Source organism: Pongo abelii, chromosome 6 (genome assembly GCF_028885655.2).
Source record: "Pongo abelii isolate AG06213 chromosome 6, NHGRI_mPonAbe1-v2.0_pri, whole genome shotgun sequence".
NCBI lineage: Eukaryota > Metazoa > Chordata > Mammalia > Primates > Hominidae > Pongo > Pongo abelii.
The window spans coordinates 93,026,771-93,043,156 of NC_071991.2; the positions used below are offsets into that span (position 1 = coordinate 93,026,771).

Here is a 16,386-nt window from a genome sequence, read left to right on the forward strand (position 1 = left end):
TAGCCAGACTCCACCTCAAAAAAATAAATATAAATAAATAAATAAATAATCAAAGAGACAGTATGGTATATTACTGGGTGATACATTATAAGTCAGCATTTAAAGAGTCATTCATCCTTTAATCATTGTATGCAGCAAACATTAGGAGAGCCCACCACACAGCAGGTTCTGTGTTAAGTAGTAAAAACACAAGAAACTGCAGGAGGTGCCTGAGTTGGAGCAGCACTCAGGTTTAACATGGGAATGGGCTGGTTAAGGAATGGCTGTCCTCTGAAGGGCCAAGACTTGAGGTGAGCCTTCAAAAATATTAAAGAAAGAAAAGGATTTATCATAAAGCAAAAGCCCAGAGATACGTTTCTTAATTATGCAAATAATTATGTGAATAACACGAAGCCCCATTGTATCGTATCAGAAAATAGAAAAAAAAAAAAAAAAAAGGAAATGTTTTGAACTATAGAAGAAAGTGAAATGGTTTTCAGTGTGGTTTATTTTTATATGCAGTTGTCATAATAGTACATTATCTTTTATTTTAGGTACACTGGCCGAGTACAGCTCTAAAAATGGAAGAATGCATAATGAAGGGAAAAGATGCAGTAAGTATGATTCATTGTAAATTAAACAAATCATCAATTAATATCCCTAGTTAACCACAAAGAACTGAATCACTGAAATTTTTATTTGCTCTTATAAAAGCATGTGTGCAATTTGGTTCATGAAGAAAAAAATATATAGGCATATAAAACATAATTATGTAAAATTAATTTCAATGTAGAATTGAAGCAGAGATGCCATTGAGATCTTGGTTTTTATTTTGTTTTTTAATATCTTAATCAACTTGGGTTTATAAATTCCTTATACTAATGCTTATTTCTCATGTATTTGGCAGAAAAATAATTGCAGGTAATTTTTTTTTTCTAGGAACAGTTAAGCACATTCTTTGTGAGATTTCACTTTACATTGTTTAGTAAATTAGAAATGAATGAAGAAACAAAAAGTTTGAGAGAGGCAATAAACACATTTTACCTATTCCTAAATATTTTTAGGGTCTCTTCTACTTTAAGAAGCATTATTCTCTCTTTCTGTAGTTTCCCTGCTGGGTGTGAGTGGCAAAATGCTGTGCATCAGCACCCCGACACAGTCCCTAACACACTAAGATGTCAGTGATAGGACTTTCACATTCGAACAGTGGCTAGCTGATTTTGTGACACAAATGCACCCTGGAGGAAGTCCTGGACATCTGCCTGTGAAAGTGAACTTATCCTTTTTTTCAGTAAAAAAAAAAAAAAAAAAAAAAAAAAAAACGATGTAAATGACTAACACACATTATACCAACTCCCCATTCTCTGTAGCAGCTGGGTCACAGCCAAGGAGTGAGTCAGCACATTCCTGTTGCCTTAGCCCACAGCATGATGCTGACTAATTGAACATATTCTTAGGCCATGTCAACCTAGCTCAGCTGAGCCATAATGTGGTCTAATAGTCTCCCTCTCAGATGTGACGGTGTGTCAAGAGAGGAAATGCAGGTGCTTATGGAAATAAACAACAGATATTTTCACCATGCCTGAATGATCAGATTCTACCAAATATATGGGTCACCCAAAGATATCACGTGAATGCAAACTTGAAGAAATAAATATACCTGTGTGCTCTGGATAATCAATTCAATAGTGCACTCCTCGTTCTTGCCAAGTGATTCCACTGGCCTTTTCCTCCTAACACTGTTATAGCATATACTTTAAAGTGCTGAAATTGCAACAGGTCCTTATAAAACACGACATTAACTGATGATTGCATGTATTGATTTCAAGTAATACTGGGCACTAAAAGAGTTTAGTATTTATTTCATAATTTATTTATTATGGAATAGCAACACCTAATTTGTCAAAAGAATGCTTGCTAAAATTAATTTAGCCAAGTTGATTTTGAAGCAATTGTAAACTTTTTTTTTAATTCAGTATACTGATCATAAAATTCACTTACTGATGGATATATTAAAACTTTGTTAAGCATGTGTTATGTATTAGGTGCTGTGCTCAATTAACTGGGAAATGCCGAGATGTGTAAAATAGATTCTGTCCTCAAGAAGCTTACAGTTGAATACCAGTGTTGACAAACTAGAGCTTCTAGGCCGAAGGTGGCTTGTTGCCTATTTTTGTAAATAAAGTTTTATTTGAACACAGCCCCACGCATTTAGTTTTGTATTGTTTATGGCTCATTTCGTGCTATAGTTGCAAAGGTGAATAGTTGCAACAGAGACCAGCTAGCTCATCAAACTAAATACATTTACAGTCTGGTCCTTTACAGAAAAAGTTTGCTGATCCCCAGTCTGCTACTATTTCTTACAGTAATATAGTAATTTTATCATAGTCCTACAACAAAATGTTATTTTTATTGGTTAGTTTTCCATATTTACTTAACAATTCTCTCTGAAGTTGCTTTACGTGAATTTGTGAGTGTGAGGATATAAGACTTACTTTCCAAAACATTAAAATTGTGTTTGCCCTAAAGACTACATATTTTGAGAGGCTGAGGCAGGCAGATCGCTTGATCCCAGGAGTTTGAGACTAGCCTGGGCAACATGGGGAAACCCCATCTCTACAAAAGATACAAAAAGATTAGCTGGGCATGGTGGCACATGCCTGTAGTTGCAGCTACTCCAGAGGCTGAGGTGGGAGAATCACTTGAGCCTGGGAAGGCGAGGCTGCAGTGAGCCGAAATTGCACCGCTACGTTCCAGCCTGGGCAACAGAGAGAGACCCTGTCTTGGAAAAAAAAAAAAAAGACTGCATATTTCCGTATGAATAACTATGCTTTTTCTAATTTTTGGTTTTAATGACTTTATGCTGATTCATTGTTTATACTGTACTTAAAAAACTAACAGCATTGGGAATAACTTAATTACTTAGTGGAACATATTGCCATAAGAATTTTTACACTTGAAGAAATTTCTGAATAGTGCTTTTTTTATTCCTCAATTTTAAACTAGAATACATGAAAAATGATGCACTCTCATTATAAAATGTAATTTACGCATCACTGCTAACCAAAATGTGTTTCAATCACCCCAGTTTCTTCTCCAAGTTCTTGTCCTCTTTTCTTCTACCCTTCTTGCCTCCTTCACCCAACAGAGATTTACGGTAAAACATGAGCTTTCTAGGGCTAGGAAAAACAAAAATCAAAAAGGACTAAACATGTTTTTATACTGATAGATTCCTTCCTTTTTTTTCCTGCTTTAGGGTGAATGTGCAAATTATGTTCGGGTTTTGCATCACTATAACAGGACACATCTTCTGGCCTGTGGTACTGGAGCTTTTGATCCAGTTTGCGCCTTCATCAGAGTTGGATATCATTTGGAGGTAAGATGTTTCATTCATTGCTGTCAATAAAAATAATGCTTAAAACAACCTTGTTCTCAAAGAAAGACTACAGCATTTCTTCCCAAGAAAGATAAAAGCATTTGTGATGTACTGAATCAGTTTGCTTGAGACAGACAAATTATCTTTCTGGGCCTTTAAAATTCTTGTCAGGTACAAAATCTGTGAACCAATTAATTCGCTATGTACTCAATTCACTGAACAATTTTATTTGCTTCACTTGCCCACTTAAGAACATCTCTTAACATCAAACTGTGTTCTCTATTGTGTCATATTAATATTTTCATTAATTTAACCACCAAACTGGAATATGTATATAGGTGTGTGTGCATGGGTGTGTATATATATAATTTACATAAATAAAATATAATATTTTACAAGGGACATGCAAAGACTTTTTGATTCTGTGATTACTTTCTCATGGTCAGGTGAGGTAGGGAATGCAGGAGGAGGGAAGATTTCAAACTGAGTTAAGATAAATATTACTTGATGCCAGTTATACATCTCTTCCACTAAGATTTTGCCAGTAGAAGATACTGCATAATAAAAGCAAATCCCAACTGAATCCTGCCACACATATAATATTTACTAGCAAGCAGGCTCAAAGATCAGTCATATAACCTATTCCTATAAGCTGGGTGAATTTCAACTCTCATTAATTTTAGGTACATTTTGAAGCACTCTATATCACAATTTTACCCTGAAGCATATGAAACAATATACTCATGTAGAATCTGTTATTTTTCATCTACATTGGAAGGCAGAGTCCTACATTAAGACAAGGCACAGATAAAATAGAGTTCTAGATATTCTGCTGTTAAGCAGCTAGACTCATGATTCCTAAATTCAATTTATGAAAGTGCAGCAGTGGCCATAAAATATTAATATTTTAAGCCACCACATACAAAGAACACCATTTCACCACTAAAATATTATTTCTGATACTCCTTATACTAGTTAACCCTCAGGTGCAAATATAATTTGAAGTATTTGAAGTGCTTAATAGCTGCCCCTGGAGAGTGCCCGTGATTTAACTACTTCAGCTGTTAACTATCTATATAGGGAGATTTTATCATTGGCATATTTTAAATGTTAACTAACCACTCCTAGGTGTAGATTAAATTAAGTAACATCCAAAATACATCATAGTGTATTTATTGAATCATTTTAAAGAACAACGCAGATGATATAAAAGAAGAACTTTAGAGATATGGAAGGCAAATCAGGCCACTGTAAGGTCAGAATATATAGATGTATACAACAAAGTATACATATGTATATACGTGTGTATGTATATACGTGTGTATGTATATGTATATACGTGTGTATGTATATACACAGAATATATACCTCTTGTGGTGCAAATCTGCTAGAAACAAATTCAGTTTCATTTATTTGAAAATGCTTTTGTTTCACCTTTATTTTCAAAGGAATTTTCCTTGGTTATAGAATCCTGCGTTAATGGTTGCTTTGTGGTTTTGTTTTGTTTTCTCCTTTCAGTATCTCAAAACTGCTTTGTCTTCTAATCTCCATCTAATGTAAAGTAAAGCTTTATTCCTATTGATGTTCCCCTTTTAAAATTGCTTTATCTTTTAAGATCTTTGGTTTTCAACAGTTTCAATAGTGTGAGTTAGTGTGCAGGAGTGGAAGGGATCAGTATCTGTATTTCTTAGGATACTGAGATTCTTGGATACATAACGTCATTCTTTCCATCTAATTTGGTACATTTTGGTCATTATTTCTTCAAATAATATTTCTCCTTCATTTACCCACTCCTTTCCTTCAGGATATATATATATATACACACACACACACACATATATGTATATATGTATACATATATATGTATATACATAGATTTGTTATATATGTATACATATATAACATAGATTTGTTATATATGTATACATATATTTGTTATATATGTTATATATATGTGTGTGTTATATATACACACACATATATGTATATGTATACATGTATACATATACGTATATGTATATATGTATATTTGTTATATATAACATATAATAAATATATATGCATATATATACTTGTATATATATAACAAAAAAGAAAAAATCTATATACATATATTTGTTAGACTTCTAGGCATTGATCTAAGACACACAGTTCATTTTTATTCAACATTTTTTTCCTCTACTTCTCAGATTGGAAAAATTCTATTGATTTGTATTCAAATTCATGTACTCTTTCTCCTGATATCTCCAATGTGCTACTAAGCTCATCCCATTGGATGTACCCTACAGAGCATAGTTTACTTGAAAGGTGTATTAGCCCATGTAAACTTGCAATGGGCAGTAGCCACCTTTTTCAACTTTCCAGCCACTGCCTTTCATTTGCCTGCACATACAGTTCAGATGTTGGACAGGGATGTTGCAGATAATTTATAAGGGTACATACCATAGCTTCTAGATTTCATCACTCACTTTTCTGCTTGAGTCCTAGCCATTCATTTCCACATGAATTAAGAAGTTTCCTCAAGTGAAAAATCTCTTTAGTCTTTGTCTATTCTTAATTGATCTCCAGTGCCTTCTAGAAGTTTTTAAAAATAAATAAACAAATATATACATACATATATATAGTTTATCATCATTTTCTTTGAAAGATTTGTCCAATGTAAGATACATTATCATTAGCAGAACTGGAACTTGGTGTATTTCCACTTCATACACATAATATTGAATAACTTTATATCACATAATTATCTAAATATTAAATATGATTGAAATATTCGAGTGATGTTAGAATATTTAAATATGATTGAATATTATTTCAATCAAATTCCAATAGTTGAATGTTTATATGATTGAAATAATATCGCACATAATTATCTAAATATCAGATATATTTTGAAAAAATTATATATATATATATATATTTCATGCACGTCCGTGTGAAGAGACCACCAAACAGGGTTTGTGTGAGCAATAAAGCTGTTTATTTCACCTGGGTGCAGGTGGGCTGAGTCCGAAAAGAGAGTCAGCGAAGGGAGATAAGGGTGGGGCTGTTTTATAGGATTTGGGTAGGTAAAGGAAAATTACAGTCAAAGGAGGTTTGTTCTCTGGAGGGCAGGAGTGGGGGTCGCAAGGTACTCAGTGGGGGTGCTTTTTGAGCCAGAATGAGCCAGGAAAAGGACTTTCACAAGGTAATGTCATCAGTTAAGGCAAGGACCGGCCATTTACACTTCTTTTGTGGTGGAATGTCATCAGTTAAGGTGGGGCAGGGCATATTCACTTCTTTTGTGATTCTTCAGTTACTTCAGGACATCTGGGCGTATATGTGCAAGTCACAGGGGATGCGATGGCTTGGCTTGGGCTCAGAGGCCTGACATTCCTGCCTTCTTATATTAATAAAAATAAAACAAAATAGTGTTGAAGTGTTGGGGTGGCGAAAATTTTTGGGGGGTGGTATGGAGAGAGAATGGGCGATGTTTCTCAGGGCTGCTTCAAGCGGGATTAGGGGCAGCGTGGGAACCTAGAGTGGGAAAGATTAAGCTGAAGGGAGGTCTTGTGTTAAGGGGTGATATTGTGGGGATGTTAGAAGAAACATTTGTCGTATAGAATGATTGGTGATGGCCTGGATATGGTTTTGGATGAAGTGAGAAACTAAATGGAATAACAGAAGGAGAAAAACAGGTATAAAAGGTCTAAGAATTGGGACGACTCAGGATATCTGATTAGAGAGTGCCTAAGGAGATTCAGCATAGTCCTGCCAGCAAAGATTATTTATTTACTTCAAGAGTTAAGAGTGGCAGTTTAGGGATAGCACCAGGAGATATCAGCTGTGATGGCTTGGAAAAACAGTGTAAACCGGCAGTGTAAACAAGAGCAGGGCATGTATGAGTAGTTGAGAACAGTGAATAGGAGTATGACTAGACGGAAGATAGTAGGGATGACAAGTTTTTTGGGGCACAGTCTAAGTTGGTCTGGTGTCTGGAATGAGACTGGGGCCTAATAAAAAGGAGCGTCTATACAGGAGCTTAAATGGGCTGTACCCTGTAGCATTCCGAGGACAGGCCTGAATTCTGAGAAGGGAAAGTGGTAAAAGTATTGTCCAGTCCTTTTTAAGTTGGTGGCTGAGTTTGGTGAGGTGTGTTTTTAAAAGACCTTTAGTCCATTCTACTTTTTTTGAAGACGGAGGACCGTAAGGGATATAAAGGTTTCACTGAATACTAAGAGCCTGAAAAACTGCTTGGCTGATTTGACTAATAAAGACTCGTCTGTTATCAGACTGTATAGAGGTGGGAAGGCTAAACTGAGGAATTATGTCTGACAGAAGGGAAGAAATAACTGCGGTGGCCTTCTCAGACCCTGTAGGAAAGGCCTCTACCTATCCAGTGAAAGTATCTACCTAGACTAAGAGGTATTTTAGTTATCTGACTCAGGGCATGTTGAGTAAAGCTAATTTGCCAGTCCTGGGTGGGGCAAATCCTCGAGCTTGATGTGTAGGGAAGGGAGGGGGCCTGAATAATCCCTGAGGAGTAGTAGAATAGCAGATGGAACACTGAGAAGTTATTTCCTTGAGGATAGATTTCCACGATGGAAAGGAAATGAGAGGTTCTAAGAAGCAGGCTAGTGGCTTGTACTATAGCATAACCTGCCTTTGCTGGTGTGTGGCGATTAGGCCTGGTGGAACCGCCATCAATAAATCAAGCGTGATCAGTGTGAGGAACAGGAAAGAAGGAAATTTGGGGAAATGGGGTGAATGTCAGGTGGATCAGAGAGATACGGTCATGGGGGTCAGGTGTGGTATCAGGAATAATGTGGGAGGCCGGATTGAAGTGTGGGCCAGGAACAACAGTAATTGTGGGAGACTTAACAAAGAGTGAGTATAGCTGAAGGAGCTGGGGAGCAGAAAGTATATGCATCAGGTATGAGGAAGAAAATAGATTTTGGAAGTTATGAGAACTATAGAGAGTGAGTTGAGCATAGTTTGTGATTTTGAGGGCCTCTAAAAGTATTAAAGTAGTGGCAGCCGCTGCACGCAGACATGAGGGCTAGGCTAAAACAGTAAGGTCAAGTTGTTTGGACAGAAAGGCTACAGGGTGTGGTCCTGGCTCTTGTGTAAGAATTCTGACCGCACTAACCATGCCTAGAAAGGAAAGGAGTTGTTGTTTTGTAGAAGGTGCTGGGGTTTGAGAGATCAGTCGGACATGATTGGCAGGGAGAACACGTGTGTTTTTATGAGAATTATGCCGAGATAGGTAACAGATGAGGAAGAAATTTGGGCTTGATTGAAGTAATGGGGGCTGTCTGTGAAGCTTTGCAGCAGTACAGCCTAGGTAATTTGCTGAGCTTGATGGGTGTCAGGGTCAGTCCAAGTGAAAGCGAAGAGAGGCTGGGATTAAGGGTGCAAAGGAATAGTAAAGAAAGCATGTTTGAGATCTAGAACAGAATAATGGGTTGTAGAGGCAGGTATTGAGGATAGGAGAGTATATGGGTTTGGCACCATGGGGTGGATAGGCAAAACAATTTGGTTGATAAGGCGCAGATCCTGAACTAACTTGTAAGGCTTGTCTGGTTTTAGGACAGGTAAAATGGGGGAATTGTAAGGAGAGTTTATAGGCTTTAAAAGGCCATGCTGTAGCAGGCGAGTGATAACAGGCTTTAATCTTTTTAAAGCGTGCTGCGGGATGGGATATTGGCGTTGAGTGGGGTAAGGGTGATTAGGTTTTAATGAGATGGTAAGGGGTGCATGATCGGTCGCCAAGGAGGGAGTAGAGGTATCTTATACTTGTGGGTTAAGGTGGGGGGATAAAGAGGAGGACGCAAAGGAGGCTTTGGATTGGGAAGAAGGGCGGCAATGAGATACAGCTGTAGTCCAGGAATAGTCAGCGAAGCAGATAATTTAAAGTGTCTCAGCCTAATAAGGGAACTGGGCAGGTGGGGATAACTAAAAAGGAGTGCTTAAAAGAGTATTGTCTAAGTTGGCACCAGAGTTGGGGAGTTTTAAGAGCTTTAGAAGCCTGGCCGTCAATACCCACAACAGTTATGGAGGCAAGGGAAACAGACCCTTGAAAAGAAGGTAATGTGGAGTGGGTAGCCTCCGTATTGATTAAGAAGGGGACGGGCTTACCTTCCACTGTGAGAGTTACCCGAAGCTCGGTGTCCCTGATGGTCTAGGGGGCTTCTGAGGCGATCGGGCAGTGCCAGTCTTCAGCCGCTAAGCTGAGAAGATCTGGGAAGGAGTCATCAGAGAGCCTTGGGCTAGAGTTCCAGGGGCTCTGGGAGTGGCTGCCAGGTGAGTTGAACAGTCCGATTTTCAGTGGGGTCCCACACAGATGGGACGCGGCTTAGGAGGAATCCCGGGCTGCGGGCCTTCCTTGGCCCAGTGGCCAGACTTCCGGCACGTGTAGCAAGCTCCTGGGGGAGAAGGTTCTGGAGGAATGCCTGGCCGCTGCGGTTCAGGCGTTTGGAAGTTCTTGTGTGCTGGAGATGTGGCTGGGGCTTGTCTCACAGTGGAGGCAAGGAATTGCAACTTTTTCTATTATTGTACACCCTGAAGGCGAGGTTAATTAAATCCTGTTGTGGGGTTTGAGGGTCAGAATTTAATTTTTGAAGTTTTATTTAATGTCGGGAGCAGATTGGGTAATAAAATGTATTTTGAGAATAAAATGGCCATTTGACCTTTTAGGGTCTAGGGCTGTAAAGTGTCTCAGGGTTGCTGCCAAACAAGTCATGAACTGGGCTGGATTTTTATATTTTATGAAAAAGAGCCTAAACACTATCTGATTTGGGATAAAGAAAAAGGAGCATTAACCTTGACTATGCCTTTAGCTCCAGCCACCTTTTTAAGAGTAAATTTCTGGGCAGGAGGGGGAGGGCTAGTCACGGAATGAAACTGTAAGCTGGACCAGGTGTGAGGAGGGGAGGTAATAAAAAGATTTATAGGGTGGAGGAGCAGAGGCTGAGGAAGAATTGGAACCTAGCTCGGCCTGGTGAGGAGCAGCCTGGGGAGGAAGGGAGAGGTCAGATGGGTCTGTAGAAAAGGAAGATTAGAAAGACTCAGCGACTCTTGGGGTTGGTACTGAGGGGACAGGCGGGAGGGAAAGAAGGAAGATTTGGGACGAGTTGCACTGGGCACAGAGACTAGGAAGGGACTGATGTGTAAAAGAATGCCTGGACGTCAGGCACCTCAGACTGTTTGCCTATTTTACGACAAGAATTATTTAGATCTTGCAGGATGGAAAAATTCAAAGTGCCATTTTCTGGCTATTTGGAACTACTGTCGAGTTTGTATTGGGGTCAAGCGGCATTGCAGAAGAAAATAAGCCATTTAGGTTTGAGGTCAGGTGTGAGTTGAAGAGGTTTGAAGTTTTTGAGAACACAGGCCAAGGGAGTAGAAGGGGGAATGGAGGGTGGAAGGTTACCCATAGTGAAAGAAGCAAGCCTGGAGAAAAGAGAGAGTAGAGACACGGAGGGAAAGGGTTCGGGGGTTCTTACCTTCCAGAAAAGTGGGAAAAGGGGTTGGGGTGCAGAGATAAGAGATCAGGGCACGGAAATAAGGGATGGGGCACAGAAATAAGGGGTTGGGGCATGGAAATAAGGGGTCAGGGCACGGAAATAAGGGGTCGGGCGCAGAAATAAGGGGTCGGGCGCAGAAATAAGGGGTCGGGGCACGGAAATAAGGGATTTAGATGCAGAGATATAAGAGGTTGGGGTGCAGAAATAAGGGATTGGGGGTTCTTGCCCCCTAGAAAAGCAGGACTTGTAGCTAAGGGTGAAGGAGAAGGGGTTGAGGGGTACTTGCCCCTCCCCCAGAAAAGTGGGACTTGCCACTAAGGGTGAAGGAGAAGGGGTTGAGGGATACTTGCCCCTCCCCCAGAAAAGCAGAGAAGGGGTAGAGACAAGGAGAGAAGGGGTTGGGGTACTTGCCTCTTCCCCAGAAAGGCAGGACTTGCCGCTAAGGGTGAAGGACCAAGGCAGGCGTCCCTGAGTGGTCTGACACCTTTGAAACATCGGTGAATAATCAGAGAGGCTTCCGTGCAATGATTAAACACCAAGGAAGGCTGCCTTCCCAGTCCCTGACCGGCGCCAGAGTTTTGGGTCCACGGATAAAATGTGTCTCTTTTGTCTCTACCAGAAAATGAAAGGAATTGAAATTAAGAGAAGGGAGAGATTGAAGTGTGGTGCCAAGATTGAAAGGAGAAAGAGGTTGAGGGATAGTGAGAGAGGTTGGAGAAGACAGTAAAAAGAGGCTGCTTACCGGATTTGAAATTGGTGAGATGTTTCTTGGGCTGGTCGGTCTGAGGACCTGAGGTCGTAGGTGGATCTTTCTCACGGAGCAAAGAACAGGAGGACACGGGATTGATCTCCAAAGGGAGGTCCCCCGATCCGAGTCACAGCACCAAATTTCATGTGCATCTGTGTGAAGAGACCACCAAACAGGCTTTGTGTGAGCAATAAAGCTGTTTATTTCACCTGGGTGCAGGTGGGCTGAGTCCGAAAAGAGAGTCAGCGAAGGGAGATATGGGTGGGGCCGTTTTATAGGATTTGGGTAGGTAAAGGAAAATTACAGTCAAAGGTGGTTTGTTCTCTGGAGGGCAGGAGTGGGGGTCGCAAGGTGCTCAGTGGGGGTGCTTTTTGAGCCAGGATGAGCCAGGAAAAGGACTTTCACAAGGTAATGTCATCAGTTAAGGCAAGGACCGGCCATTTACACTTCTTTTGTGGTGGAATGTCATCAGTTAAGGTGGGGCAGGGCATATTCACTTCTTTTGTGATTTTTCAGTTACTTCAGGCCATCTGGGCGTATACATGCAAGTCACAGGGGATGCGATGGCTTGGCTTGGGCTCAGAGGCCTGACATATATATATATATGTCACAATAGAAACTGGTGACCATCCAATAATAAAAGCAGTATGAGATTTATCCCCAAATCACCATTTAAAGGCTTGATGCAATTTTACATGAGGGAATGAAAAGTTACAAATCATTTAGGCAAGGAGAATACTTTGATTAAGCAGCTAAGAGGCAGGGATGTATGGAATCGGTTTGCAGAAATTTACGTTGGTTAGAGAACTGCAGGAGATAAAACTGGGACAAGTTGGTGGAAGATTTTACTACTACACATTGGCATTTTGTGTTATTGTAAAGAGCACGGAGATCATGAAGGAGTTTTGAACAGTATTTGATTGACAAGACATTCATAATATTTAAGATTGATTCAAGCAGGGAGAGATGAAAAGCAGAGAGGAATTTAAGGAGGCTATTACATGATCTTTATGAGAGATCATGAAGGTATTTAACACTGTTGTTGCAACAGCAAAGAAAAGGAAGTGTTGAACTCAAGTGAGAAGCTGCTCAGCAGGAGAGTTTCTATAACTTAGCATTTTGTCTGATGTCAAACATGAAAGGGAATTAAAAAACAATTCTAATTTTATTTCTTGCTGATTGGGAAGAAATACAAAATTCTTACCAGCAAGAGAGAGCTATGGAAGCAGGGTAGGTTTTTGCAAGAATCTAACAGATGTCCAGTATTTCTGTTTTAATTTTTTCATTTTCACTTATGGTTATTTGAAAGAATGAGTCTGGAGCTAGGAGAGGGTGTTCTCAGAATAGACTGAATTATTAAACCCTGGAGAAGTAGTTAATAGTTTCCTCTGAGAGTCTTTCTTCTCTCTCTCTCACTCTCATTCTGCTCTCACTTTCCTTTTCTCACTGTCACTTTCCCAAAATGACTTGAAAAGTGCCATTATTTAGGTGCTGGTAGAATGTCTAGGGATTGTCATGAGCACTCAGAGAAAAATTGGATATAAGTCAAATCAGGTGAGTGCAAAATCAGAATTACATTTGTAAAAGAAAAGTTTTAAAATGATAGTTAATATTATCAATGGTACAGTTTTAGTAAGGGGATAAGTAATTAGAAAGGAGATTACTGAATAGTGACACAATAAATGCAGTAATATCGTTGATTTAATCAAGAAATCGAGTCGTGGCTGGGCACAGTGGTACATGCCTGTAATCCCAGCACTTTGGGAGGCCGAGGCCAACAGATCACCTGAGGTCAGGAGTTCAAGACCAGCCTTGCCAACATGGTGAAACCCTATCTGTACTAAAAATATAAAAATTAGCCAGGCATGGTGGCCAGCATCTGTAATCCTGACTACTCGGGAGGCTGAGACAGGAGAATCGCTTGACCCCAGGAGGCGGAGGTTGCAGTGAGCCAAAATTGCACTATTGCGCTCCAGCCTGGGCAACAAGAGCGAGACTCCAACTCAAAAATAAATAAATAAATAAAAAATAAAAAGTAGAGTCGTTAAAGAAAATAAATATGGAGAAGAACATAAAAAGTGTAAGAATGCTGAAAGAAGATTTTTCTTAGAATAGCAGATAGAGAAAACTTAAATTATTTATTTTTTGCTACAGGCGTTGTTAAGGAGCTTTTGATTTTGCATCCTACTTAACCCCTCTGTTTTTATGGGGGGGGATTTCATGGAGAATAAAATGAATGTCCCTGCTGCTATTCTCTCAAAAGTCTCAGAGTACTTTTTAAATAGTAACAAGTGATACAAATATAAACTACTACAAGTTTATGTCTACCTCTGATTTTACTCACGTCTCAAAGAAAATGGAAATTATGTGTTGAATGTAGATGGTCAGACAATAAGAAACAGTTTTAGGTATAAGCACATATTTCTAGAGAATTGACGAAGACCTTGAGCTCTTGCAAAATTAAAATGGTTTTCATTACTTAACAGCCAACATTTCTCTTAAGAATAAGACGACTTAGCACAAGAATATTAGCACGTTACTATTTGTAATAGTTTTCTTTCTTGCAAACAAATTATGAAAAATGTAGCTGATTAAAACACAGCTTCACACACTTATTATCTCACAGTTTCTGTGGGACATGACAGTCTAGGCACTGTTTAGTTGTCTCCTCTGCTAAAGGTCTCCCAAGGCTGAAATCAAGGTGTTGCGATCTTTCTGGAGCTCAGGGTCATATTCCAAGTTCATGAGGTTATTGGCAAAATTCATTTCCTTGCAGTTGTAAGACCAAGGTCCTCATTTTCTAGATGGCTATCAGCCAGGGGCTGCTGTCAGCTCCTAGAGGCCACATGCATTTCCTTGCCATGCGGTCCTGTCATAACATGGCTGCATACTTCTTCTAGGCCAGCAGGCAAATCTTTCTGTTCAGTTTACTAAGAGGGAATCATACAACACAGCTTCATCATGACAGTGACTATCCCGTCATGTTTGCCATATAAAGTAGTATAAGGAGTGATTTCTTACCATATTCACAGGTGTGCCTACACCCAGAGGAAGGGGATCGTGTAGTACAGCTATATTTGAGAGTGGAATTCTTGAACACCATAAGCATTCTACCCACCACAGTATTCTTTCCATATCTTACATGTTAAAGAAAGGTTGCATTAATACAGGTGCTTTTAGAAAATGTTTCTGGGAGAGGCAAGGCATAGGCCCAGAATGAAGGATGAGAAATGAAGCTGTTCTTTTTTACAACTTTGTAGTGCTCCTCTTTAAAAGAAAACTACATTTCTCCTTGCAAAGATTAAGGGATGAATGTGTGGGCCATCTGCAGAATTTTTCTGCCCAAACCTCGGAAAATTTGATTGTCCTTGAGGGCATAAGCATTTGAATATAGACTGCTGCCATATTTTAACAGGGTACAGTATATTTTCTCAGTCTATATTTATTTAGAGCATATTTACATTAAGTTTTAAGTATGCAGACTAAATTAGTCATGCAAATATATTTTGCCTCAAAGATAATCAACAATGTACTCTGTGATTTTCAGTATATGGTTTTGATAAAAAGTTTCCTCTAGTGCAGAAAGTAGCAGCACAGCTATTTGGATAGTATTGGCTTCAAAATCATGAGGGTTATACATATACCTCTGAGAGTACAAATCTCTCTGAAAATATGTTAGATACTTTACACAAATAATGTTTTTAAAAGGTAGCCCACAGTTAAATGTTATAGACTGGAAATGATGTCTTCTTCCAGTTGCTTGTATTCTGTAGTTAAATATTTTGTAATGTGACAGCAGGAGATTACTATTTAGACATAATGTTCTTGCCTTTTAAAGTCACATGTGTTACATGTTATCTCATCGGTCCCTGAAAGCTTGAACACCATATTTTAAGTAAATATTGAAAATATAGTTTTAGGCCATGATTATTATTCCAAATAAATTAAAGCATACATGCTATAAATACATGAATTTTAAAATCAGATGTTTTCCTCAAAAGTATTTTATAAATGTTTGTTTCTTAACTTTTTTTTCTGCTTATAGTACAAAGTAAAAAATTCATTGGGATATTCAACAAAACTTGTAAGTTTTTGAGATTCAAAAAGTCACCCATTATGTGACTGAAATGTGTCTTTTCTCTTTTACAACTGAGATCATTATAGCCATGCATTTAATATTCTTTGTCCCTTCACAAATAAATACGCATATCTTAATTTTACAAACTATTTTCTTTAATATCAACACTTCCTGCACCCAATTCTAAACCCCTGAAATTCTGAAGATTTCCAAATCTGTTATTTTAAAGAGTTTCTGTTGTATTTGTTTATTATTGCTTGTTTATCAAATTTATATATATATATATATATATATATATATATATATTTTTTTTTTTTTTTTTTTTTTTTGAGTCGAAGTCTTGCTCTATCGCCCAGGCTGGAGTGCACTGGCGCCATCTCGGCTCACTGCAAGCTCCGCCTCCCGGGTTCACGCAATTCTCCTGCCTCAACCTCCCGAATTTCTGGGACTACAAGCGCCCGCCACCACGCCAGGCTAATTTTTTGTATTTTTAGTAGAGATGGGGTTTCACCGTGTTAGCCAGGATGGTCTCCATCTCCTGACCTCGTGATCCACCCACCTTGGCCTCCCAAAGTGCTGGGATTACAGGCTTGAACCACCACGCCCGGCCCAAAATTATCTTAATAGTAGGTAAAAATATTAAAGATAACCATTTTAAAATAATTTGTAAAAATCTAGAGTGGGTAATAGCCAATTTAAT

General features: G+C 39.0%; 1 protein-coding gene across 3 annotated transcripts in view; it reads left to right on the top strand.

The window, feature by feature from the left end:
• SEMA3E (semaphorin 3E) overlaps nucleotides 1-16,386 on the top strand; it is a 290,196-nt gene that overhangs the window by 177,729 nt on the left and 96,081 nt on the right. For all 3 annotated transcript variants that reach the window (XM_024249880.3, XM_054559579.2, XM_054559580.2), the window contains exons 3-4: nucleotides 534-593; nucleotides 3,236-3,355. In XM_024249880.3, coding sequence (XP_024105648.2) covers nucleotides 534-593; nucleotides 3,236-3,355 — 180 coding nt within the window. The remainder of the gene's footprint in view (nucleotides 1-533; nucleotides 594-3,235; nucleotides 3,356-16,386) is intronic.